The 27,499-nt window shown below is 43.5% G+C and overlaps 1 protein-coding gene across 2 annotated transcripts in view; it reads right to left on the reverse strand.

The window, feature by feature from the left end:
• The window catches only part of AGBL5 (AGBL carboxypeptidase 5), a 2,459,386-nt gene that overhangs the window by 2,056,716 nt on the left and 375,171 nt on the right, over positions 1-27,499 (reverse strand). For both annotated transcript variants that reach the window (XM_044062862.1, XM_044062863.1), the window contains exon 3: positions 19,813-19,984. In XM_044062862.1, the coding sequence (XP_043918797.1) occupies positions 19,813-19,984 (172 nt within the window). The remainder of the gene's footprint in view (positions 1-19,812; positions 19,985-27,499) is intronic.

Below are 27,499 nucleotides of genomic sequence, written 5' to 3' on the forward strand. Positions count from 1 at the left end.
GACTGCTTCCTGTAAGGTTGTGATTTGTCTTCTCCACTTTTGGAGGTAGAAGCACCCCATTGTTTAGACCTGTATGAACCTTGGGGCTGGGATCTGCCTCTTGGGCATCTGTATCAGCCCCTTTGTGGTCTGTCTGACACTGGAAAGGACCAATTCTTTGTAGGCCAGTGTCTGCTAAATCTTGGAGGCTGTACCTGTAAGAAATCCTTGACTGTTGGCATAGATTTAGCTTTGTCCTCCATTTTCTTTAACACCTCTTCTGCTTTAACACCAAACAAAGTATCATGCTATAATGCAGCATCTAATAATTTTGCTTTAACATGATCTGGTAAACTTTGTTCCTTTAACAAGCATGCCTCCTAATGACAGAACCCGTGACAGCGGCCCTGCAGGAGGCCTCCAAAGAATCAAAACCACATTGCAAAGTATGCTTTCCAACTTGCTCAGCTGCATGCAATAAATCCTGCATTTCTTTGTTTTCTGCACCTTCAGAATTTATCAACATTTTCTGTTTAAGCAGTGACATAATATATTGCTGATATTTGAGCATATGAAACTGACAATTTAAAGCCCTTATAGCCAAGGTAGCAGAGGTGTAAATCTTCTTTCCTCATCTGTCTAAAGACCTAGAATCCCTGTTGGAGGGGGTAGGGTTTTTTGCAGTGAATACCTTGACCCCTTTGGGACCCTGAGGAATAGTTTCTGGGTCAGCAGCAGGGTTCTTGAAAAGGAATTTATAAGAGTCAGGAACCCTGTAGTACCTGTCCGGCTTAACAGAAGCTGGAAGTAAGGAGTCAGGGGTCAGACTGGACTCTGAAAATACATCATCTACAATGTCTAACATAGGCAGAATAGCCAGGGGCCTGTGTTGTGGGAGTAAAAGGAAGTCCCTGAGCCTTTTTTAGATTCAGAATAATCTTGGCTCTCCCAGTGGAAATGTTCCCTCATGGTATGCAAGGTTTCCCCAAAAGAGTAATCCTCAGGAGGACAGGCTGAAGGGATAGATTCTTCAGCATCAGAATCCTCAAAGGGAGGAAGAGAGTATTCCTGATCAGAGGAATTTGAAGAAATGGAAACCTGATCTGAAGATTCATATTCTGTCTCTTGCCTAGGCATCTTATCAGGAGGGGGATGGGCACCCCTGATCAAAGTAATTAAGTCTTCGGCCATTTTGAGCATCTGTTTTTTGGGCATGGAGGCCTGACCATGAGGCTGTTGTACTTGTTTCTTTGTTTTTAAAGATGCTCTAGTCTTTGCCTTTGTAGCTGGAGTCGCTTTAATGTACAACTGAGTAGGTTTGAAAACACCCTCAGAAGCCGATGCCTGCTCAGCGGCTCTGAACCCATCTGAGGGAATAGTTTCCGAAGGTCCAATACCTTGAGCTTCCAGCGGCCTAGGCGACTCCACGTGGGAGTCTATAGCGGCCTGCAGGTCCAAAGTAGCGGGCGTCAGGGGCTGCGAAAGCGCCTCACTGAGAACCAGCGAACCGGCGACTGGCCTAGAAGAAGCCTCATCATCGGTTTTAGACCTCGGATGCACGTCCTTTTCTTTTTCTTTGCGTTTCTTGTGAATTGCGGTAGTCGCTTGGCTATCCGACGGCATCGTGTAATTAAATCTTCTGCCAAAATAATGAAAAGCAAAATCGTACCGGCGCTTTATAGTTCACTGGTTAAATCTAGCACAAAACCGACAACAAGCAATGTTGTGGTCAGGGCCTAGGCAAGGAATACAGTAAGAATGAAAATCCTTATGAGGTATTTGCTTCCCACAAGAAATACAATTATTAACTTTTTCTAACATCGGTCTGGAGCAAGAAAAAAGTTTTCCCCAACGGGGTACTTAGCTTTTAATGAAGACTTTGGATCTGAAATTCGAACACGAAAATCTCAGGAGTCGACCGACCGGCACTTGCAAACTGCTTCTGCTTCGGGCACCACGTGGCAAGAAAGACTGGGGAAAATGGCGTTGGCTGCATCTTTTATACATCTGGTACACTGACGTCAGGGAAGAGGCGACAGCAACCGACGCTGGACCTAGACTTTGGAATTCAGGCCGACTGAGGATAGCCTGCCAGCAGGATAACCGGAGTGTAATGACTGCAACAGTGAAACATGAAGCACATCAGCAAGAAACTACGATCCCTCATAAAAATCATCCAAAGCTAGCTTCGAAAGAAAAATTGCCAAGGACTCCAAAGATAACCACAAGCCATTCTTTAACTATGTCAAGAATCTAAGAGTCAATTCCCAAATCTGCTCGGAGTTAGTGCAGAATGGCACAAAATACACTGAACCGACCGATAATGCCAACATCCTGGTAGACAGGTTCAGTGCAAACTTCACCCCCTTCTCAACTCCAAAAGGGCTTATAACCATATCAGAAGAATGTAGTGCCCCTGAAATCACAGACACTCAGGCTAACACAGCCCTCTCCCAAGCCAAACATACAGCATCAATGGGACCAGACGGTGTTCCAGGCTGTTACCTACACGAGGTCAAAGATGAACTAACCCCTCACCTAAACACACTGTTCAAACTCAGCCTCTCCACAGGCTACGTGCCCAGAAAGTGGCACACAGCAACGGTTATTCCGCTCCACAAAGGTAGAGTCACAACAGACCCCGGGATCTATCGCCCTATAAGCCTGACTAGCTTGGTCTGCAAGGCTATGGAATGCATCATCATGGATCTCATTAGCAGAGACATTGGGAACCTCCAAACACTGGACCCCACCCAGTTCGGCTTTGTTAAGGGGAGATCATGCCTCCTAAACCTGGTGGACTTCTTTGAAACAGTTACCAAGGCTCTAGACGAGGGAAAGGTGGTCCACACAGCCTACCTAGACCTCGCAAAGGCCTTCGACACCATTCCCCATTCTGGTATTATAGACAAGCTCACCAGCCTGAACATAAACCCCTACATCACAAGATGGGTTGTCAACTGGTTCACGGACAGAACTCACATGGTAAGAGTTGCGGGAGCTAGGTTTGACTCTAAACCAGTTAAAAGTGGCATTCCCCAGGGCTCAGACCTAGGACCCCTCCTGTTCAGCATATACTTCTCAGAGGTACAGGCAAGCACAGGAGGAATATGGCTGACCAAGTTCGCAGAAGACTGCAAACTAGGGGCTATAACTGACTCTCTTGCTGACATAGACATCCTCCAAAAGGGTCTCACTGAGACAGATACCTGGTGTCAAAACTATGGCCTCAAGCTAAATGCCAAAAAGTGCATAGTCATCCCCTTTGGAAAAAACAAAGTACCCACAAACTTCCACATTGTTGGTAGCACCCTAAATACGGAAGACGAAATAAGAGATCTGGGGATCCAAATAGATAGTAATCTCTCCTTTGATAATCACATTGCCAAAGTGGTTAGAAAATCCTTCTATGTGGCCCACCTAATCACAAAAGGGTTTGCATCCAAATCAAAAGAGGTTATTGTGCCCCTGTACGCATCACTCATCAGACCCATCATGGAGTACAATGCCCCATTTGGGATGTACCTTACAAGACACCTGCAACAGCTGGAAAGACCACAGAAGTACCTCACCAAGAGGATCACTGGCCTCAAACAGATGCCCTATGCAGCTCGACTGAAAAAACTCCAGCTGTACTCGGTTGCACACCGCCTACTCAGAGGTGATCTCTGCCTGACATACAAGGCCATGCCCAACCTAGAATTGCTGGACATGCTCCACCTAAAGAAAACCATATCCCCTCGAGCCACACACTCTAGGGATATAAACCTCACCACAACAATAAACAGAACGTGCTGGAGGAATAGATTCCTGTCCTAGAGACTTCACATGCTCTGGAACAAGATTCTAATCTACATTAGGCAGAGCTCCTCACTAACACTCTTCAAGAGAAACCTTGACGAGTGGATGGGAAACAGGAAGTTCACCCTGGGATCACTTCAGTGGCTCTGCTGGACAGAGGCACAAGGAACTAATCTATGGGGGCGGCGAAAGCCAACACCATTCTGGCTAGGCTTATAAATGCCTTTGGGCAGATAGCCTAGTACCTACCTATGAACCAGGAAGAATCTGGAGTAGAAACCTTGGCGTATCTGTTCTGCAGGAAAGTGCTCTATTGCCCTCATAGAGAGCAGGGAAAGGACTTGCTTTTTGGCCTCTGCCCACTGGTTTGGGGAAGATCTGGGAACCCTTTTGGGGTTGGTAGAGTGTGAAAATAAAATTTGTATCCCTGGGACACTATGTTGAGGACCCAGTGGTCGTTGGTAATGGTGGCTCAGGTGCTTGCATGGAAGGAGAGTTTTCCTCCTAGGGGCAAGTGCAGGTGGGCAGAGGGAGGGGGTGGAAGTGGAGAGTCACTGTGAGTTCTTACCATGAGAGGGTAGGCTTAGCACTCCCTGGTTTTGAAGAGGAGGAACTCCATTGCTTAGATCTCTGCATTCCCTGGGGCTGCTGTCTGGGGTGGCCTGCTTCCCCAGGGTCTGGGCTGAGCTGACCTGGAGGAGGCAGGAAAGGACCAGTGCTTGGAGGGGAAATGCCTACTGAACCTGGGTGGCTGGACATGCAGGAAGTCCTTAACTGTCTGCACAGATTTAGCTTTTTTTTCCATCTTTTTTAAGACCTCCTCTGCCTTTCTGCCAAATAAGTTGTCTTTGTGCAAGGGTGCATCCAATAATTTGGATTTGACATGGTCTGGCAAGGGTTGTTCCTTAAGCCAAGCATGCCTTCTAAGGACAGAACCAGTGACTGCTGCCCTGAAAGATGATTCTAGGGTGTCAAAACCACATTGTAAGGTGTTCTTACTTATTTGACTTGCAAAATGCATTAACTCTTTATTTTCTGCACAAGCAGGAAAAGATGATATTTTTTGTTTGAGGAGTTCCATGGTATGTTGCTGAAATTTTAGCATATGGAACTGGCAATTTAGTGCTCTAATAGCAAGAGTAGCAGAGGTGTATACTTTTTTACCCCATCTGTCTAATGCTCTGGAATTCCTATCTGAGGAGGGGATTCTTAGCAGAAGTTGCTTTAATTCCTTTAGGCCCTTAAGAAATAACCTCACGGTCAGCAGTAGGGTTTTTGAAAAGAAATTTGTGAGAGTCAGGGACTCTATAGTACAGTACAGTTGTGTACCTACCATAAATGTAGATGTTCCAGTGTATTCACTGTTGCAGTCATTACAATTGGGTTATCCTGCTGGCAGGCTACCCGCAGTCGGCCCGAGTTCCAAAGTCTAGGTCCGGCATCAGTTGCTATCGCCTCCTCCCTGACGTCAGTGCATCAGGGGTATAAAAGATGCAGCCGACGCCACTTTCTTCAGTTTTTCTTGCCCCAGATGTCAGGTGCCCCTAAAATGGTAGGCTAAATTATGCCAATAAGCATGCATACACAAAAAACAACTTTTCCTTCATCTACAAGCAAATACACCACATAGGTTGTACAGAATAGAGAAGCACAGATAAGTCCCAGCAAGGAAAAGGGGGATGGTGGGAGGGTAACCTGGACTGCAACAGTGAATACACTCGAACATCTACATTTATGGTAGGTACACAACTGTACTATGTTCATCGTGTTTCACTGTTGCAGTTATTACAATTGGGTTGAATCCCAAAGCTAAGGTTGGGAGGCTGGAACTAAATAGGATTAGGAGAGGCTATCAGGCCCTGCAGAACTGCAGTGGCAAAACCTGCCCTGGATTTAGAGTAGAAAGGTAAGTGATAGTGCTTTGTAAAAGTATGCACTGAACTCCAAGTTGCAGCCTCTAAGATGTCTTTGGTTGGTACTCCTCTGAGGAAGGCTGCTGAAGTGGCAGCTGCTCTGGTTGAATGTGGCCTAATGCCCTTAGGCACTGATTTGCCATGCTGTGAATAGCAGAAACGAATGCAGTGGCCTATCCACTTTGAAATAGTCTGTTTGGAGATAGGCTTTCCTTGTGATCCTGCAGCATACGCCACTAGAAGTTGTTCAGACTTTCTGAAAGCTTTGGTTCTGTCCAAGTAGAAGCGTAGCTGCCTGTGAATGTCCAAAGAATGCAGGACTCTCTCACCCTTATTCTGTGGGTTTGGGTAAAAGGTAGGCAAATTAATTGTTTGGTTAAGGGCCACACTGGACACTACCTTAGGCATAAATGTAGGGTTTGTCCTTATCAGGATGGAAAATGATAAAAGGTTCCACAGCCATGAGTGCCTGTAACTCTGAGACTCGTCTAGCGGAGGATATTGCTAGGAGCAGAACTGTTTTCCAGGATAAGAATTTTATATCAGCTGCAGAAGCTGCCTCAAACGGAGGCAGTGTGAGTTTTTCCAAGACACAGTTGAGGTCCCATGCAGGTATTGGTGCTCTCCTTGGAGGTCTTATGTTTTTGGCCCCTCTGAGGTACTGCCTTAGTAATGGATGAGAAAAAATAGGTGGTTCTGTATTGTAATGAGCTGAAATGGCAGAGGCATGAATTCTAATTGATGAAAAGGAAAGGCCTTTATCCAGCATCTCAGTTAAGTATTGCAAAATCTGAGGAATATTTGGAACAGTCGCGTCAATACCTTGTGCCTGGTTCCAAGCACAGAATCTCTTCCATTTTTCTGCATAAGATGTTCTGGTGCTAGGCCTTCTGGCCTCCAAAATAACATCCATCACTGCTTTAGAGAGAGGTGCGTCTTGAATGGCTACAATTATCCGCCATGCTGCCAGGTTTAAGGTCCTGAGTTGGCTGTGCAGTATCGGACTGTCTTGTTGTGTCAGTAAGTGAGGAATTTGAGGTAATGTCCAAACTGGGCATTGAGACAAGCTCTTTAGGACTGGGTACCAGTGCTGGCGGGGCCAGTCTGGAGCAATCAGTATCATTTTTGGCTTTTCTTGTCTGACCTTGAGAAGTACCTTGGGGAGGAGAGGCAGAGGCGGAAAGGCATATACTGTTAGGTTTTTCCAGCTGAAAGATAGAGCATCCACTTTCCATGCTTGCTTGTGATAAGTCCTTGTGCAGAATCTCTGTAGTTGGCAGTTGTGAGGACAGGCAAATAGGTCTATGTCTGGGCATCCCCAGTTCCTTGTTATCATACTGAAGACTTGTGGATCCAATTTCCACTCGTGGGATCCATTAGGTTTCTGCTTAGTTCATCTGCCAGAGTATTTATCCTTCCTGGCAGGAATTGTGCTTGCAGATGTACTTGGTAAGTCAGTGCTGTGTCCTACAAGTTCATGGCTAGTCTGCAGAGGGGGTAGGGATGCGTGCCCCCCTGCTTGTTTATGTACCAAATGACTGTAGTATTGTCCATCTTTATCAGTAGTTGTCCTGGCTGAAGTAGATCCTTGAAGGCTGTCAGGGCATTTTGAACAGCTAGCATCTCTTTTTGATTGATATGTAGATGCATTTGACTTGCGGACCATGTGCCTTGAATACATCTTCCTGCTATATGGGCCTCCCAGGCATAATCTGATGCATCTGTTATCAATGTCTGCCTGGCTGTGGGTAAGGTGAATGGCTGTCCCATGTTGAGGTGACAGGCTTTTGCCCACCATCGAAACTCCTGTTGCAGGCAGGGGATGAGGGTAATTATTGTTTCCAAGCTGTGGCAATGTTGAGTCCAAACACTTTTTAGATACCATTGAAGTTTCCTCATATGCAGTCTTGCATATGGAATTAGCAGTATGCAGGATGCAATGAAGCCCAAAGCCTGCAGAATTTTTCTTGCAGATAACTGGGTCTTTGTTGCCAACATTCTGAAATAAGTAGTCAGTTGTCTGTGTTTGTCTGGCGTGAGATAAGCCATCTGGGCAGTTGTGTTTAAGCTTGCACCTAGGAATATTATCTCTTGAGAGGGTACAAGTTTTGATTTCTTTTCGTTTACTGTGTACCCTAGACCTGTTAGTAATCTTTTTACAAACGCCAGATGCTGTAGTAGAATGTCCTTGTTCTCTGCTTGAATAAGGCAGTCGTCCAAGTAAGGATATATTTGTATTCCTCTTTGTCTGCAAAATGCAATTACTGGTGCCAGGCATTTTGTGAATACCCTGGGCGCAGTAGATAAGCCAAAGGGCAGTGCAGAGAATTGGTAGTGCATTGAGCCAGCTATAAATCTGAGGTACCTTCTGCATGACTGTCTGATTGGGACATGCAGGTATGCCTCTTTTAGGTCTAAAGTCACAATCCAAGCCTTCTTGCCCAGCATGGGCAGAAGCTGCTGCAGGGTTAACATTTTGAATTTTGGAATATACAGGAATGTGTTTAGGATAGACAGGTCCAGTATTGGTCTCCAGGCTTTGTCCTTGCTGGGTACCAAGAATAGCCTTGAGTAAAATCCTTGTCCCTGCTCTTGCTGTGGTACTTGCTGAATGGCTCTCGTCCATGAGGGATGAAACTTGTTTTTGTGCCTCTGCCCATTGACTGTGTGGCAGGTCTGGCATACTGTTTGGCCTTGGCAGGGTGTGAAAGTGGAACCTGTAGCCTTGAGATACAATATTTAAGACCCATTTGTCCTGGGTGATCATATGCCAATTTTGTGAAAAAGTGCTAGTTTCCCCCCCAAAGGAGCTGCCAGAAGATAAGTGCTTGGAGCTGGCAGGGGAAAGTCATTGAGACTGTTTCCTGTATGGTTGTGATTTTTCCTCTCCGCTTTTGGAGGTAGAAGCACCCCATTGTTTAGACCTGTATGAGCCTTGGGGCTGTGCTCTGCCTCTGGGGCGTCTGTATCTGCCTCTTTGTGGCCTGTCTGACACTGGAAAGGACCAATTCTTTGTAGGCCAGTTCCTGCTAAATCTGGGAGGCTGTACCTGTAAGAAATCCTTCACTGTTTGCATAGATTTAGCTTTGTCCTCCATTTTCTTTAACACTTCTTCTGCTTTAGCACCAAACAAGGTATCATGTTGTAATGGAGCATCTAAGAGTTTTGCTTTAACATGATCTGTTTAACATTCTGTTCTTTTAACCTCCTAATGACAGAACCTGTAACTGCGGCCCTGCAGGAGGCCTCTAGAGAATTAAAACCACATTGCAAAGTATGCTTTCCCACTTGTTCAGCTGCATGCAAAAAATCCTGCATTTATTTGTTTTCTGCACATTCTGAATTTGTCAACATTTTCTATTTAAGCAGTGACATAAGATATTGCTGAAATTTAAGCATATGAAACTGACAATTTGAAGCTCTTACAGCCAAAGTAGCAGAAGTATAAATCTTTTTCCCCCATCTGCCCAGGGCCCTTGAATCCCTATCAGAGGGGATAGGGTTTTTTGCAGTGGAAGCCTTGACCCCCTTGGGACCTTGAGAAATAGTTTCTGGGTCAGCAGCAGGGTTTTTGCAAAGAAATTTATGTGAATCAGGATCCCTGTAGTATCTGTCTGGCTTAACCGGAGCTGGTGGTAAAGAGTCAGGAGACAGACCGGACTCTGAAAATACATCATCTACAATGCCTAAAACAGGAGGAATAGCAAGGGGCCTGTGCTGAGGTAATAAAAGGAAGTCTCCGAGCCTTTTCTTGGATTCTGAGTAATGTTGTCTCTCCCAGTGGAAATGCTCCCTCATAGTATGCAGGGTCTCCCCAAAAGAATAATCCTCAGGAGGAGAGGCTGAAGGGATAGATTCTATAGCATCACAATCCTCATAGGGAGGAAGGGAATATTCCTGTTCAGAAGAAGAATCAGAGGAAATGGAAACCTGATCTGAATATTCATATTCTATCTCTTGCCTAGGTCTCTTATCAGGAGGGGGATGGGAACCCCTGATCAAAGTAATTAGTTCTTCGGCCATTTTAAGCATCTGTTTTTTAGGCATGGAGGCCTGTCCAGGAGAATGCTGTACTTGTTTCTTTGTCTTTAGAACTGCTTTATTCTTTGCCTTTGAAGCTGAAGTTGGTTTTACATACAACTGTGTAGGCCTGAAAACACCTTCAGACGCCGATGCCTGCTCAGCAGCTCTGGACCCATCTGAGGGAATAGTTTCCAAGTGTTCAATACCTTGAGTTTCCAGCAGCCTAGACGGCTCCACGTGGGAGTCAGAAGCAGCCTGTGGCTCTGAGTTAGCGGGCATCAGGGGCTGCGAAAGTGCCTCACTGAGAACCGGCGACAGGCCTAACAGAAGCCTCGTCGGTTTTGGACCTCGGATGCTTGTCCTTTTCTTTTTCTTTGCGCTTTTTATAAACTCCGGTAGTCGGCTGTTCCGACGGCATTATATAATTTAATCTTCTGCCAAAGTAATGAAATGCAAAATCGTACTGACGCTTAATAGTGCATTGGTTAAATCTAGCACAAAACCGACAACTAGCAACGTCGTGGTCAGGGCCTAGGCAAGGAATACAGTAAGAATGAAAATCCTTATGAGGTATTTGCTTTCCACAAGAAATACAATTATTAACTTTTTCTCAATGGGGTACTTAGCTTTAATGAAGACTTTGGATCTGAAATTCAAATTTGAAAATCTCAGTAGTCGGCCGACTGGCACTTGCGAACTGCTTTTGCTTCGGGCACCGTGCAGCAAGAAAGACTGAAGAAAATGGCGTTGGCTGCATCTTTTATACCCTTGGTGCACTGACATCAGGGAAGAGGCGACAGCAACCGACGCCGGACCTAGACTTTGGAACTCGGGCTGACTGCGGGTAGCCTGCCAGCAGGATAACCCAATTGTAATGACTGCAACAGTGAAACACGATGAACATCTGTCAGGTTTCCTGGGAGCAGGAGGGAGGGTGTCAAGAGTCAAACTTGATTCCATGAAAACATCACCCACAACATCCAGGACAGGAGGAATGGCCAGAGGTCTGTGCTGTGGAAGATCTAAGAATTCCCCGAGTCTCTTTTTAGACTGAGGGTAGTCCTGACATTCCCATTGGAAATGTTCCCTTAAAGTATGTAGGGTTTCCCCAAGGAAAAGTCCTCAGGTGGAGAGGCTGAAGGAATGTATTCCTCTGCATCAGAATCCTCATAAGCAGAGAGGGGTTGCATGTCTTCATATTCAGATGTATCAGAGCCTTCAGACTCCTGTTCAGATAAAACTACTGGGGACAAATCTCTTTTTCCTTTTGAAAGGGGTAGCTTGGCTTCCTCTGATCAGCATTATAAGGTCTTCTGCCATTTTAAGCATTTGAGATTGAGGCAAGGAAGCAGGTGCCTGAGATTGCCGTTTTTTTGGGTGTGGTTCGCACCCTGGGCCTTAGAAACTCAGTAGTTTTCGAAAGAACGGTAGACGTGAAAGAAGTTGGTCTGTGTTGAGAATCGATAGCGCAAAGTACTTCCTCGGAAGCCGGTGCCTGCTCAGTGGCTCCGGACCCATCCAAGGTAGAGCCATCCGCAGGATCCTTAGTCAATGAAGAGGCTCACGGCATACTGGACTCCAAAAGGGTCTCGGTAGTGGTTTGCGAATCCACAGAAGCAGGCATCAGGAGCTGCAAAGGCGCCTCACTGAGGACTGGAGAACTGATGACTAGCTGAACAGAAGCGTCATCGGTGGGTTTGGGCCTGTGCGGTCTGTCTCTGTCTTTATCTTTATGTTTTTTCGGAAGACCTGCTGTCAGATGGCTTACCAAAGCCATATTGGAATTCAAGGACTGAGAGCAAAAATATATAGCTACAATACAGCCTGATGACATATAGTTCTGGCATTGAACAAAGCATAAAAGCAACAGCGGGGGACGTCATGGTCTGAGCCTAAGCAAGTGACGCAGTAAGAATGAAAGTCTCGGTGTGGTATTTGCTTTCCCACAGGCGACAGAATTGTTAACTTTTTCTGATATCTGTTAGAGCAAGAAAAAAAGAATATCCAATGGTGTACTTAGCTTTAGAAGTCTTCAACTTCAATTCGGAAAACGAAAACTCAGGTAGTGGCCGACTGGCACTCGTGCGAACTGCTTTTGCTTCGGGCTCCTCGGCAAGAAAGACTGATGGAATGGCGTCGGCTGCCTTATTTTATATTACTGATGACCTGACATCAGTCCTGGAGTGATGGCAACCAATGGAAATACTAAGCCTCTGGTATCCGGGCCGACTGAGGGCTACCCTGGCAGGGATAACTCAAGTGTGATGACTGCAACAGTGAAACACGAAGAACATCTATACTTAGCCAACGAGCCTGCAGGAACACTTCTCGATCGCTTGAGCGGCAAACGAGATCTGGGGATGTGGCCCAGAGCATCATGGGATAGGGGTTAGCCTCGAGCCAGTGGAAGCTCTCGAGCTTTAGTATTCGGCTGAGTCAGAGCCAAGATCAGCTCCGAACCCAAGCTTCAAGAATTACGGCGAGATAGGACAACATAACATTCTATGTTTAATTCTCTTTAAATATTTCAGCATACTGTCCCTTTCACTTCACACTAGTAAACCTGTCAAAAAGACCATAACTATGTCTCCCATGATTTCTCCCCAATAATTACCTTCTAATTGTATTGTAGAAATATTGATCTATGGTGTAAATACTGCTGGACTGTGCTTATCTTTAGAAGTATGCAACTCCTGCTTTTCTTCTGTCAGTCCTAACTGTATTTTATGTTACTCTTTGTGTCCTCCACTTTTACAAGCACTGTATGCCATTTGGCCTGGGCAACATCTGGAAAGAGTCCTCTAACCACTGTGCATACCATACACAAATAAATAAAATAAAGCACTGGATGCATATGTTGGGAAACATAGCATCATATCTTTCAACATTTACCTACAGAGGGTTATAAACAAAGCAAAAAATAAAGGCCACAAATTATGGGCACTTTTTAAATGCTGATACGATTAACTCAGAACATCTCAAAAAAACTTCAAACATTAGAAGGAATGAAAATTAGGGACGTCCCTAAAAGCTGACATTTAGCACCCGCACAGAAAAAGTGGAGAACAAGAAGAGCAACCTCCTTAAATGGTCTAAGATCTAAGGTTGGACCACCTGAGCATAAAGTGTTGAGTTTTATCAGTACCATTGCTACAACAGTCTGGTCTGGTTTTGAGGTGGTGTCTGTGCCTATAACACACACTGTCTGGAGAATGTCAAAAGATCATATGGACCATTCTAGGGAAAGTGACTACTCTATCAGAATTAACCCAGGTTAATTTGACAATTTCTTTGAAATTAACTAGCCCTGGTGAAAATCCATGGACTTAATGAAGATGCCTCTGTGGAGATGGGATAAACTCCACAAAGGCATTCCATTTTGCCATCATGGTCCTGATGAAGTTTTTGAATTTAGGATTCTTTGGGGGAAAAGTATAGGAAGGAGACACCATCAGTAACCTCAATATTTTGTGGACTGACTTCCATACTGTGTAGTGAAGACTAGCAAGGAGACGATCAGTGTCCACATAAAGGTTGTTGTAAACTGCTCCACATACCTCTGGGGCCAACAGCATGACAGACTTGCACTTCTCATTCCTCAGCTTTTCAGAGAAAAAGGAAATCTGCAAGGTCATTTCCATAGAGACCTTGGATAACTGGAGTATGGAAGTTGAGAAGGTCATGCCAGAAGTGACCAGAGCCTGAAGACTTCCTATAATCCTTTTAGGGTAGGAAAGGCATAAAAATATAGCCAAGAATAATCTGCAGCAGAAATTACAGACTGAGGCAGGACAGTCAATTGTACTTGCCTGGGTACAGGCTGCACAGGCAGACAGCTCTGCATCTAATTAGAAGACAATGAAGGAGTAAATGTCAGAAAAAAATATGGCAATGGGTGACAGTAACAGATGGCCTAACAATGATGGTATTTTCTGGAGAATGACATCCCAATCAAATGTCTTGTCAGATGAAGTGTGACATCCAGGAGGGTTGCCAATCCAAAGTTAATGTACTGAATAACCAATATCTAGGTTCATAGATTAGTACTAGACTAACTGCAACTTTGGGACATTTTAAGCCTAGCCAGTTAACCCATGTGAAAATAAAACCCTGCACCTTGTATCTGCAAGGTAAATACCTTAGCCATTTTGCCAGCCTCCAAGCCTTCCCTTTACTGCCTTTTACAGAAGAAAAATGTGAGCCTGCCCCAACAGTTCTCCTGAGATGCTCTGCCAATTCAATGGAACTATTTTTCGGAAAGAAACCAAAAGCTCTATGGCATGACCTACTCACATCCAGAGCCCACTGGTCCTTAGTGATGGCTCTCCAAGCCAGGTTGAACTATGAGACCTTCCAACAGTGGGTAGCCTAAGATCACATTCTGGACTGCAGCAATTAGGGAAGTGAAGTCATTTTTTGGGTGAGTAACAGCACAAGAAAGGGTATGACTGTATGACACCTATGTGCCTTTATCAGTCTGCCTGTAGGTTTCCTTCTCTATTGAAGTTGACTAGGCTTAGAAAACAAAAGAGAGGGGACCAGAAGTATCACAAAGGATTTTACAGTGATGAAGGCCTGGTTCCACTTCAAGAGATTATGCATCAGGTGTTGAGAAGTTCGCCCAATTTGTTGTTCACCTTTCAAACTAGCATCCACAATGTTGTTTCAGAGTCCCTCCTTTAGGAAAGACAGCCTCATCCCTGGCATCCTGTAGAGCCACGTTCCTATGTTTTTTGCCCTGAACAAAGCATCAGTACAACCACACTGCAGTAAACCAGATGGAAGCCCATTCTAGAAGCCTCAGATTCTTTCCTGCCTCCAGCTTGACCTCAAACATAAGACGGTCATCAAACTTTTTTATTCCCTACCCTTCATATCTTTTGGTCTGTACCTCATTGCCCTTGTAAATTGCAGAGTCTACCAACTCCGTTTTCCATCCCTCGGACTATCCCCAATTTCAGGCTAGGGCCAGTGTGGAACCAGTGGGTGCATGTGGGGGGGGGGTCTTGCTAGTAACTGCTTCCACATGGAGACTACTTTTGTGTTATGACCTACCTTCTTGTCCTTCCCCCCCACTCTTAGGTTCATACTTGAAACCATCTGAAGGCTACTCCCCACTTTATAAACCATGCCTTCCCTCAGGAAGCACTGAGATTAATGTCCCTCCACTTTTAAAGGCATGCCTATTCCTCCCCGCCATCTCCTCAGATGCCCAAGCCACTAATCAAACCCATATCACCTATGCTGCATTTAGAGATATATCTTATTATGTCATGGTGCTTTTATTTTAAACAAGGAACATCTTTATTAAATTATCATGTATGACATAGGCCATATTACATTTATATAACTGACAATAAACCACAGCGACACAATCAAACATTATACATTCCAAACAGTGGCGACACAACTGTAGCTGCAAACATTATGCATCACTTTTAACATATCCAGTCACTGTTAGTCAACCATTACATAGCTCATTCAAATCATGCCTTCTTTTCAACATCATTTCTCCTGTGGATGTACTGATCCCACAGTTCCCATTTTTTCCTGGATAATTTGCTCCTACCCTTTTCTAAAGATCCCAGTTCTAGTTGTTTTATCTCTGTTACTATCTTCACTACTTCTAGTAAAGTTGGTTTAGACTTTGATTTTCATTTTCTATTAATTAATTTTTTGGCAGCATCATAATTAGACTCAGCAAGGCCTTACTATGTCTAGGCAATTCCGATTTTGTATCATAGCTCAAAAAAATAATTTCCCTAGTTATCCCAATTTGCTCACACAGCTTCTCTGACAGAGCAGTCTGTAGGGAATCTTTAAAGTCTACAAACTCATTATACTCCCAGAAAATATATTCCCAGTTACCTCTTTCTGCCCCATCACACCTCCAACATTTGCTCTTTACCTGAAAAAAAATTCTCTAAAGCCTGCTTGGGGTATAAAAATACCTGTGTAAGCACTTCCAGACACATATCCTAAATCATCTAGATTTTGTTGCATATTTGGGAGACATATATACATTCCCTCATTGTTTCTTTGTGAATTGCTTATCTAATCTCTCTTCCCAATCCTTCTTAAACTCCTCTGACTGATTCTTATAGTTATCATGCAATATTTTATATGCTTCCTTTCTTAATGGCAGCTTCTGTTCTAGATTCCACTAAAAACTCTACCAGTGCTGTTTTTTCATTTAGGACACCCCCACTTCTTTCTCTTTGCCTATACTCTGCTGTCAATGCTTGATATGGAAGGCAATCTCTAGCCTGCAATCCAAATAAGTTCTCAGCGTCTTCCCATTCTATTACATTATCCCCTATTTGCTACTAATACCTTGGTTCCTTTGCCAGTTTTTTCCCCCAATATATTCCCACCCCTCTTGCCTATTGTCTGTATCCCTAAATGCATTTATCCCTATTGGAAGAATCTCCTTTCTCCATTCCCATGTTGGCTTAGTTTTACTATGTCATGGCGTTGACAAATGTCAGCAAACATTTCAAGCTCAGCTTGGACAAGGAAAGTAAAGAGCACTGTTATCAGGCCATATTACTGAAGAGTAAAGTGTCTCTCTCTCTCACACACACACACACACACACACACACACACACACACACACACACACACACACACACATTTAAAAATTCCATTAAACATATCGTCTTGATGTCAAGGCCTTCAAATGCAAGGCCTGGAATGGGATGTGACATGGTTTACTATTAAAATGTCAAAAAACAACTATATTCCCAGTCATAAACATGAAAGGATTGCTTGAATCATAAAATAAAGTGGGCTCACAACATCGACTCATATACTCGACAACTACAGAGTCGATGTTAATGTCAAACACATGAAATACAGTGTGAAAGTTACATCACGTCTTTGCAGGGGGCAAGCCCCCTGCACTCCCCACACCCCCTGCTAACTATATATTCCAAGTCCAAGATTGCACTACAGTGAGGAAAGGGATAATGTCCCAGTCTGCACTGTACCGCGATCTTTAGCCGTTAGATCGACTTCATATCAGCGAATGCACAGTGGCATTCGCCGATATGAATTACCAACAATCGGCAACACGGCAATCGACCATCTGCCATCCTACATCTCATTTGCAGAGCATCTGCATTTGGGATTTTGATAGCAAACCATGTGACAAAGCAGATCACCCCCCAACCTTGACCACCAGACTCTGTTGGTCATGGACAGGGACTCTGGGGAAATATATACTCAGCCTTAAGACAGAAATCCCCAACTTAAGAGTCAGGTGACTCTTGAGATTACTCCCAGAAAAAGGTTGGTCAACAATGAACTCTGATTATTCAACCAGGGCTAGTTAGTGTATGCATCACAGAATGCACCACTTAAGGCTAGGAGCAAGGGGTATAGCTCCTATAGCCCCCTCAACATCCTCTAAACAGAAGGCAAGCACCTCTGGGAAAAAGAAAGCTGTTTCAAGCTTGCTTCCAAGATGGATAGGTCACAACCTACCTTCCAATTCTCTGTCCTTGTGACAACGCCAACCAGTCCTTGTGTGAGGAACTTTTAATTACCACCATCTTCCTGGCAGCAAAATAGGCTCTAATTTTATGTGGCAGTTTTGAACTATTTCCACTTACAGCAGTGCTTAACATCATGTTCTTCTCCAAAACAGTACAAGCAGCGATGATACAGATTTTAATATGTAATGAGATAGTGACAAGGCAGATTTGATTCAAGACAGTGAAAATGGAAACTCTTTATGCATTAGGACTGAGCATGGTATGACTTTTGTAAAGGTGATGGTGCTTCTAAATACTGGTGCTGGTGGCTGCTGTCTTATTCACTGTGCATCAGAAAAGAACTGGTTGGCTTAGGGAAGAGGTACACTTGCATAGCTAACATGTGACAATGTATGGTCAGCCCAGGTATACATGTCCTAGTGTACATGGGCACCTAAGAAAATTGCGACTGCTGGATAGAATGAACCTAACTGCTGACCCACTGGTGAGGGTGTTTAATGTTACATCAAACAGATATCAGTTGAAGACATGAGTTAGAGAGTTCAGATGTAATATGAGGAGATATTACTTAACAGAAAGGGAGATGGATGACTGCAACAGCCTTCCTGAAGAGAAAGCAAGTTACAATCAGCAACAGCACTCTAAGCCTAAATGTGGCACACAGAAAGTTATTACTTCAAAGAATAAGAAAAAATAATTAGTTGCAACACACATCACAGGTGGGGAAATGAAGAGATTAAACATACCACTGGTTCACATTTTGTTGCCACATTCTATATGATTAGGGCATGGCATAAACATTTGATAAATACATTATGAATTGACTGGCAGTATCCTAACAGAAGCAATGGACATCCATTCATACCTCCCAGTACTGAATTACTCGTTTTTTTACCGAGTTTTAGGGTCCAAATGATGGGGTGCTACGATTCCCAATTGGCACCCCTTCATTTCCAATTCTTTTCCAGCTTTTTGTTTGAAAAACTTTTTTTGCGCTTTTGAGCTAATGTCATCACGTGCGCGATGGCGTCAGCCTGTCAGAATTGAGCTCAAGGGCTCACGTCCTCACATTTCCAGCTGTTGAATGGAATGGATCTATCTGCACAGAGCTCTGAGTGTATTGCTGCATGGATCTATCTGATGCTGTGGAGAATGGAGTGTATGGCTGCATGGATCTATCTGCTGCTGCGGAAAATGGAAAGGAAACAACTGCTGCGAGAACAAGACTTTATCTGTGTGTGTGTGTGTGTGTGTGTGTGTGTGTGTGTGTGTGTGTGTGTGTGTGTGTGTGTGTGCTTCTTAAGTGAAAATGGCAGATTGCCTACTCAAAAAATGTTCACACAATAAATTTAAAATGCGATTGAGTGTATGGAAGTAGACTTTTATGACAGAAATGTTCTGAATAGGGCAGTTTTGTCATTATTGGTTCATGCATTCTGTTTCATTGCCTACTAGAAAAATGTTTAAACAATAAATTTAAAATGCACTCTACTTAAGTCTAACAAGTGTGCTATATTATACAAGGAATATAATTTAATAAAGTCAGGAAGGTGTATCAAAGAATGCATGCATGTTTCTTGTTTTGTGTGCAAGGGGCCTATAATTTGAAAACAGCCTAAAGGTAATCTTTATCCACCACTGGCCAAATGCATTTTCTTTGGGTGTGGTGTGGGTTTCAATGCTGTTTCAATGAATGTGAGTTTCAAGGGCAGAGAAGTGTTAATGCCAAGTCCCTTTTCATTGTGAGACAGTATTGCTTTGTTTAAGCAGATATCTATTAGTGTTTGTACATTGTGCTATAAAATGTAAAAATAAAATCCAAATAATCATTGTAGAAGTAAAGCAGTATGCACACATTAGTGTTTATAGTAAATGGGGTGAAACAGCCAGGTAATGGGAAACTGGAATGGCTGCAGGGGGACTCTGGTGCTATATTTTGGTTCTGTTCTTCAGTTTGCATTTGAAAGTTGGTATCCCATAATTCGATCGGAGTGGGTGGGGCTATGTAATTATGTATGCAAATTTTTATGTTAATCAGCATACAGATTTGTACCTAATTTTCATGGGCCTTGTCAAGATTTTTGATGTTTCCAGGTTGAGAGGTCTGCATCCATTCCCTGGCACAAGTAACACAAAAATGGAAGTCAGGAAGTAAAGAAAGATTGTAGAACAGTGACAAGAATATAGTCTATGACTGCCAAAATGACATCAGGAAGAGTTGAACAGAAGCAAAGCTTTCAATTGAGAAAAGATCTCAAAAACAACTGTGTGAAGTGTGAACAGGACTAAAATGCAGAAGATGATGGGGAGGTTTTATGGAGCTTAGTGCAGGACTAGTTACAGAACAAGAATGCATAAAGTTCAATAATGACGCAAGAAGAACGAATGAATGTATGTTAATGCAGCCACAAGAAGTACTAAAAACATGGAGCAGGTGACAAGAGTAAAAAAAAATGGAATAAGAATGGAAAAAGAAAACAAAATCAGAGTACAGACTGATATACAATTTCAAGAACTCAGTTAAAATGCAACATTCTTTGTTTACGAAAGTGATGGTTGAATAAATTAAATACACCAGAATATGTATGAACAACTCATACCTCAAAAGTAGGTCTGTCACGAATACGCTCCCACCGTGGTTTAACTGGTATAGTCCTTACAAATGGAGCCATGCCCTGAGAATACAGCTTGCTCTGTTTATTTAGATTCATGATGTTGATTTTTATCAGCTTCCCTGGAACACCACCTCGAACACTAAAATAAAACCAAGACCTAAACAACAGAAAAATTATCAGGATTAGCACACTGATAGTACCCTCACAACTCGGCACACCTTGGCTAAGCTACTTTAAAAACTGAAAACACATAGTGAGGAAAACAAATTATTATCCAAAAACATGTAACAGCATTACAAACATCTCTTAAGTGGTATAAAAAGGAAACATTCAATAACTTGCTCTTCAGTGTGAAGGGGTTAAGCAAGGAAAAACATTTGAATGCCATAAGATGCTACAAAAAATAGAAACTGGCATTTTTTTTGTTGGTAATTCTCTTTTACAACATGTTTCATCCTGTCTTTAAAAATAAGCATCACATACATTAGTTGTGAGAAGAATCTGCTAATACCCCTCTCGTTAAAGCCTAGTGATGTCTCTAGACATCTAAGTTTGCCAAATAATACTTACATTAATAGTCTCAAAACTATGCTACACACATTATTGAATGATTTAATCTTTCAAAACAACTAATCAGAGACAAAAGTAGAAAGAAATTATGTAAGCACACCCACAACAGTGCCCACACAAACATTCACATACACTCATGTAGAAAATAAAACATAAAAAAACAGAAAGTACAGTTGTGTACACTTACCATAAATGTAGATGTTCGAGTGTATTCACTGTTGCAGTCATTACATTTGGGTAATCTGCTGGCAGGTTGCCCTCAGTCGGCCTGAATTCCAAAGTCTTGGGTCCTGCGTCAGTTGCTGTCTCCTCTTCCATGACATCAGGTCGTCAAGGGTATAAAACATGCAGCCGACGCCATTTTCTTTAGTTTTTCTTGCCCCCGATGTCAGGTGCCCCCAAAAAGGTAGCAAAAAAAAAAAAAAATATATATATATATATATATATATATATATATATAAATATACATGCATCAATATAAACTTTGCCTTCATCTACAAGCAAATACACCACATAGGTTGTAGAAGGTACAGAAGGAAAGAAACTCCAGAATGACGGGGATGGAGGGAGGGTAACCTGGACTGCAACAATGAATACAATCGAACATCTACATTTATGGTAAGTGTACACAACTGTACTACGTTCTTCGTGTTTCACTGTTGCAGTCATTACATTTGGGTAGAATCCCAAAGCTATGGTTGGGAAGCTGGAGCTAAACAGCATTTGGGGCGGCTATAAGACCCTGCAGAACTGCAGTGGCAAAGCCTCCCCTGGATTTAGAGTAGAGAGGCAAAAGATAATACTTTGTAAACAGAACTCTAAGTAGCAACCTCTAGAATGTCTTTGGTTGGTAGTCCCCTGAGAAAGGCTTCTGAAGTAGCTACAGCTCTGGTGGAATGAGACCTAATGCCCTTGGGCAGAGGTTTACCATGGTGTGAGTAGCAGAAACAGATGCAGTGGCTTATCCACTTTGAAATTGTCTGCTTTGAAATAGCCTTGCCTTCTGATCCTGCAGCATATGACACTAGTAATTGCTCAGTTTTTCTTAGAGCTTTAGTCCTGCTCAAGTAGAATCTTAGCTGTCTGTGTACGTCCAACGAATGCAGAATTCGCTCACCCTTGTTCTGCGGATTTGGATAAAAGGTTGGCAGGAGAACTGTTTGGTTAAGAGCCACACTGGAAACCACCTTAGGCATAAAAGTAGGACTTGTCCTCAGAGACACCCTGCCTGGGTAAAATATGATAAAAGGCTCTACAGCCATGAGGGCCTGTAGCTCTGAAACTCTTCTTGCTGAAGTAATTGCTAGTAGCAGAGCTGTTTTCCATGATAAGAACTTTATATCAGCGGTAGCAGCTGGTTCAAATGGAGGCAGGGTGAGCTTTTCCAACACATAATTAAGGTCCCATGCAAGCAATGGTGATCTGCTAGGAGGACTTACATTTTTGACCCCTCTAAGATACTGCTTTAGTAAAGGATGAGAAAAGATTGGTGGCTCTGTATTGTAATGAGCCGAAATGGCAGAGGCATGGATTTTAATTGATGAGAAAGATACGCCTTTGTCAAGCATCTCAGTTAAGTATTGCAATATCTGAGGAATAATTGGTTCTGCTGTATCAGTTCCTTGTGCTTGATTCCAAGCACAGAATCTCTTCCATTTTGTCAGCATAAGACTTTCTAGTACTAGGCCTTCTGGTTTCCAAAATGACATCCATCACAGCTTTACTGAGAGGTGTTGTTTGTATGACTACATGATTAGCCATGCTGCCAGGTTCAGAGTCTGTAGTTGACTGCATGATCTGATTGTTTTGTTGGGACAGTAGTTGTGGTCTTTGAGGCAAGGTCCAAGCTGGGTATTGAGACAAGTTCCTTAGGACTGGGTACCAGTATTGGTGGGGCCAGTCTGGGGCAATTAATATCATCTTTGGCTTCTCTTGTCTGACTTTTAGGAGGACCTTGGGGAGAAGAGGCAGAGGAGGAAAGGCGGAAACTGATAGGTTTTTCCAACTGAAGGATAGGACGTCCACTTTCAATGCTTGTCTGTGATAAGTCCTTGTGCAGAATCTTTTCAATTGATAATTTTGTGGGGAGGCAAATAAATCTATGTCTGGGCTCCCCCATTTCTCTGTAATCATGCTGAAGACATGTGGATTTAGTTTCCACTCGTGAGGATCCAGAACGTTTCTGCTTAAATCGTCTGCCAGAGTGTTTTGTTTTCCTGGCAGGAATTGAGCTTGAAGATGTATTTGGTAGATCAAAGCTGTGTCCCACAGTGCCATGGTTAATCTGCAAAGAGGGTATGAGTGTGTGCCCCCTTGCTTGTTTATATACCACATGACTGTGGTGTTGCCCATCTTTATCAGCAGTTGTCCTGGATGAAGCAAGTCCTTGAAGGCTGTTAGGGCATTTTGAACAGCTAGCATATCTTTCTGGTTGATATGCAGAAGCATTTGTTTTGGTGTCCATATGCCCTGAATGCATCTTCCTGCCATGTGGGCCCTCCAGGCATAATCTGATGCATCTGCTGTTAAGGTTTGGCTGGCAGGGGGTAGAGTGAATGGCCGTCCCATGTTTTGGTGACATGCCTTTGCCCATCATAGAAACTCCTGTTGCACGCAGGGGATGAAAGGAATCATTGTTTCCAGACTGTGAAAATGTTGACTCCATAAACTTTTTAGGTACCACTGAAGTTTCCTCATATGCAGTCTTGCATATGGAATCAGTAGGATGCAGGATGCCATGAAGCCCAGAGCCTGCAGAATTGTCTTGCAGAAGACTGGGTTTTTGTTGCCATCAGTTTGAAGTAAGTAGTCAGTTGCCTTTGCTTGTCTGGCGTGAGGTAAGCCATCTGGGCAGTTGTATTCAAGCTTGCACCCAGGAATGTTATCTTTTGAGAGGGTACCAGTTGTGATTTCTTTTCGTTTACTGTGTGCCCTAGGCATGTCAGAAGCCTTTTCACAAACGTCAGGTGTCGAAGAAGAGTGTCCTTGTTCTCTGCTTGAATGAGACAGTCGTCCAAGTAAGGATATCTTTGTATACTTCTTAGTCTGCAAAATGCAATTACTGGTGCCAGGCACTTTGTAAAGGCCCTGGGCGCAGTAAATAAGCCAAAGGGCAGTGCAGAGAATTGGTAATGCATTAAGCCAGCCTTGAATCTGAGGTATCTTCTGCACGACTGTCTTATTGTGACATGCAGGTATGCCTCTTTTAGGTCTAAAGTCACCAACCAAGCATTCTTGCCCAGCATGGGCAGAAGCTGCTGCAAAGTCAGCATTTTGAATTTTGGAATGTCCAGGTATGTGTTCAAAATCGATAAGTCCAGTATTGGCCGCCAGGCCGTGTCCTTTCTGGGTACCAAGAACAGTCTTGAATAAAAACCTTGTCCTTTTTCCTGTTCTGGTACTGTCTGAATGGCCCCCATATCCATGAGGGACGTAACCTGTTTCTGTGCCTCTGCCCACTGATTTTTTGGCAGATCTGGCCAACCATTTGCCATTGGCAGAGTGTGGAAATGGAATCTGTATCCCTGTGATACAATGTTTAGAACCCACTTCTACTGGGTTATTAACTGCCAATTTTGAGCAAAAAGTGCTAATTTTCCCCCTATGGGTGCTGCCAAAAGATAAGTGCTTGGTGTAGGCAGAGGGAAGTCATTGGGATTGCTTTCTGCAGGTTTGCGCTTTATCTCCTCCAGATTTGGAGGTGGATGTGCCCCATTGCTTTGATCCATATGAATCTTGCGCCTGGTATCTGGAACCCTTAGGGCGTCTGGATTTGCCCCTTTGAGCTCTGTCTGACACAGGAAAGGACCAATTTTTTGTAGGCCAGTGTCTACTGAATCTTGGTGGCTGCACTTGTAAGAAGTCTTTAACAGTTTGCATAGACTTAGCCTTCCCTTCCATTTTCTTTAAAACCTCTTCTGCCTTAATACCAAACAGAGAATCATGCTATAAAGGTGCATCTAGCAATTTAGCTTTAACATGATCAGGCAAATTTTGTTCCTTTAACCAGGCATGCCTCCTAATCACAGATCCAGTAACTGCGGCCCTGCAGGAGGCCTCTAAGGAATCAAAACCACATTGCAAAATATGCTTTCCAACTTGTTCAGCTGCATGCAATAATTCCTGCAATTCTTTATTTTCTGCACATTCTGAAATCAACATAATTTTCTGTTTCAGCAATCCCATAACATGTTGTTGGTACTTAAGCATATGAAATTGACAGTTTAAGGCCCTGATTGCCAAGGTTGCAGATGTATAAACCCTTTTTCCCCCATCTGTCCAGTGCCCTTGAATCTCTGCCAGAGGGGGTAGGATTTTTTGCTGTTGAGGCTTTAACTCCCTTTGGACCCTGTGAAATAGTTTCAGGATCAGCAGCAGGGTTTCTAAATAAAAATTTATGGGAGTCAGGGACCCTGTAATATCTGTTAGGCTTACTGGGAGCCGGTGGTAAGGAGTCAGGGGTCAAGCTTGACTCCGAAAACACATCAGCCACAATGTCTAAAATGGGGAATGGCTAAAGGCCTGTGCTGAGGGAGAAGAAGGAAATCCCTGAGCCTCTTTTTTGATTCTGAGAAGTCTTGACTCTCCCAGTGAAAATGCTCCCTCAAAGTATGCAAGGTTTCTCCAAATGAATAATCCTCAGGAGGAGATGCAAATGGAATAGACTCCTCAACATTAGAAACCTCATAGGGAGGTATAGATAATTCCTGATCAGAAGAGGAATCAGAAGAATTAGAAACCTGATCTGAAGATTCATAATCAGTGTCTTGCCTAGGCCTCTTATCTGGAGGGGGATAGGTACCCCTGATCAAGGTAATGAGGTCTTCAGCTATTTTGATCATCTGTTTTTTAGGCATAGAGGCCTGTGCACGTGGCTCATGCATCTTTTTTTTAGTTTTAGAAGTTGCTTTTGTCTTTGTTTTTGCAGCTGTCGTCAGTTTGATATACAAATATTGAGGTCTGAATACACCCTCAGAAGCCGGTGCCTGCTCAGCGGCACCTGACCCATCCGAGGGAGATACATCCGTCGGTCCAATACCTTGAGTATCTTGCGGTATGCCAGACTCCACATGGGTGTCGGAGGCGGCCTGCAACTCAAAGGTAGCAGGTATCAGGGGCTGCAAAAGCACCTCATTGAGTACCGGCGAACCGGCGACTGGCTTAGGAGAAGCTTTGTCGTCGGTTTTGGATCTCAACTCCCTTTCTCTGTCCTTTTCTTTGCGTTTTTATGTACTCCGGTAGTCGGATTGTTATCCGACAACATTTTTGGGTAGTTAAATCTGTTTCCAAAATACTTTGATGCAAAAATATACCGACGCTTAATAGTGCGTTGGTTAAATCTAGCACAAAACCGACAGTCAGGCACGTTGTGATCAGGGCCTAGGCAAGGAATACAGTATAAATAGAAATCCTTATGAGGTATTTGCTTCCCACAAGTAATACAATTATTAACTTTTTCTGACATCTGTAAAAAGCAAGAAAAAAAGTTTCCCCAATGAGGTACTTAGATTTAGTGAAGACTTCGGTTCTGAAACTCGAACTCGAATATTTCAGTAGTTGGCCGACCGGCACTTGCGAAATGCTTCTGCTTCGGGCACCGCGCGGCAAGAAAGACAAAAGAAAATGGCGTCGGCTGCATGTTTTATACCCCTGATGACCTGACGTCATGGAAGAGGAGACAGCAACCGACGCAGGACCCAAGACTTTGGAATTCAGGCAGACTGAGAGCAACCTGCCAGCAGATTACCCAAATGTAATGACTGCAACAGTGAAACACGAAGAACATCTTATCATGATCAGTGCTAGTATAAATAATGTACAGCTGACTGAGGGCATCATCCCTCACCTCAACAGTTAAATCAAGACAAGCATTCCATCTCCTGCACAGTGACTTCTGAGTAGTATTCTGTGCAGTTAAGGACCCAACTCTCCATCTCCTGCACTTCCTTAAAATTAATGGCTCCACAAACACTGATTTTTTCTTTTTTTTATTAGCTTATATCCATGCAATCAACAGTCCCGAACCCAACAGACAGACAGACAAATACATAAACACTACCTTCCACTGTGGAGTCCCAGCCTACTTTAACCTCATTCTTAGCAGCCTACTAACTGTCGATTTTCTAAAGTAGTGTAGCAACTTTGGCACATTTATGACAGCCCACTTCTACCATCTACTGGTTCTACCTCTGACAGATGCACCAATCTAGCTACACTAGAGGCTAATCTCTCCATCCCACTTAGTGCCAGTTAACTGCACCAGATTACTTCTACATTACCATATCACCAAAACATTACACCTGTCTATGCTGACGTAGTACAGAAATCCTTGTCTAACCCTCCTAGATACCTTACTAGCTTACCTCAGCCACCCAACACAAATAGTAACACCGACACCATACCCACACCTGCTGCTACTGGGAGTCACCTGTACTCACGCTTGTACCCTTAAGGTCCCACAAGCCTGTAGCTGGTGATTTCACTGCAAAACATACAAATACACCAACTGCCAAGCTGGCAAAGAAGAGGGTCAGAGTTAACTGCCTCTCTGGTACAAGAGATAGGGATGTCGCTAGAGCCCTTGCATACCTGCACAAACACATATATCGTTACAACCTTGTAGTTAAATATGTCAGCGTGAATGACCTTAGGTATTCCACTGGAGAAGGGGCAAACAGACATTGTCGAGCTTTCTGCTCATGTACTCAAAGACAGCAAGGCTCTGGCACGGAGCAGCACTCAACTATCATCAAGAATGATGCCTTAATTTACTCCAGACACCAAAAAATGTTTCCTCAGATAGATGGCAAATGTTAGAGGTACAATGGGGAAGAAAGAGATAACATGGAAAGTACAGTTGTGTACACTTACCATAGATGTAGATGTTCGAGTGTATTCACTGTTGCAGTCATTACATTTGGGTAATCCTGCTGGCAGGTTGCCCTCAGTCGGCCTGAATTCCAAAGTCTTGGGTCCTGCATCGGTTGCTGTCGGCCCTTCCCTGATGTCAGGTCATCAGGGGTATAAAAGATGCAGCCAACATCATTTTCTTCAGTTTTTCTTGCCCCAGATGTCAGGTGCCCCCAATAAGGTAGGCTAGATA

Source organism: Protopterus annectens, chromosome 2.part1 (genome assembly GCF_019279795.1).
Source record: "Protopterus annectens isolate FY-2018-M chromosome 2.part1, PAN1.0, whole genome shotgun sequence".
Classification (NCBI taxonomy): domain Eukaryota; kingdom Metazoa; phylum Chordata; order Ceratodontiformes; family Protopteridae; genus Protopterus; species Protopterus annectens.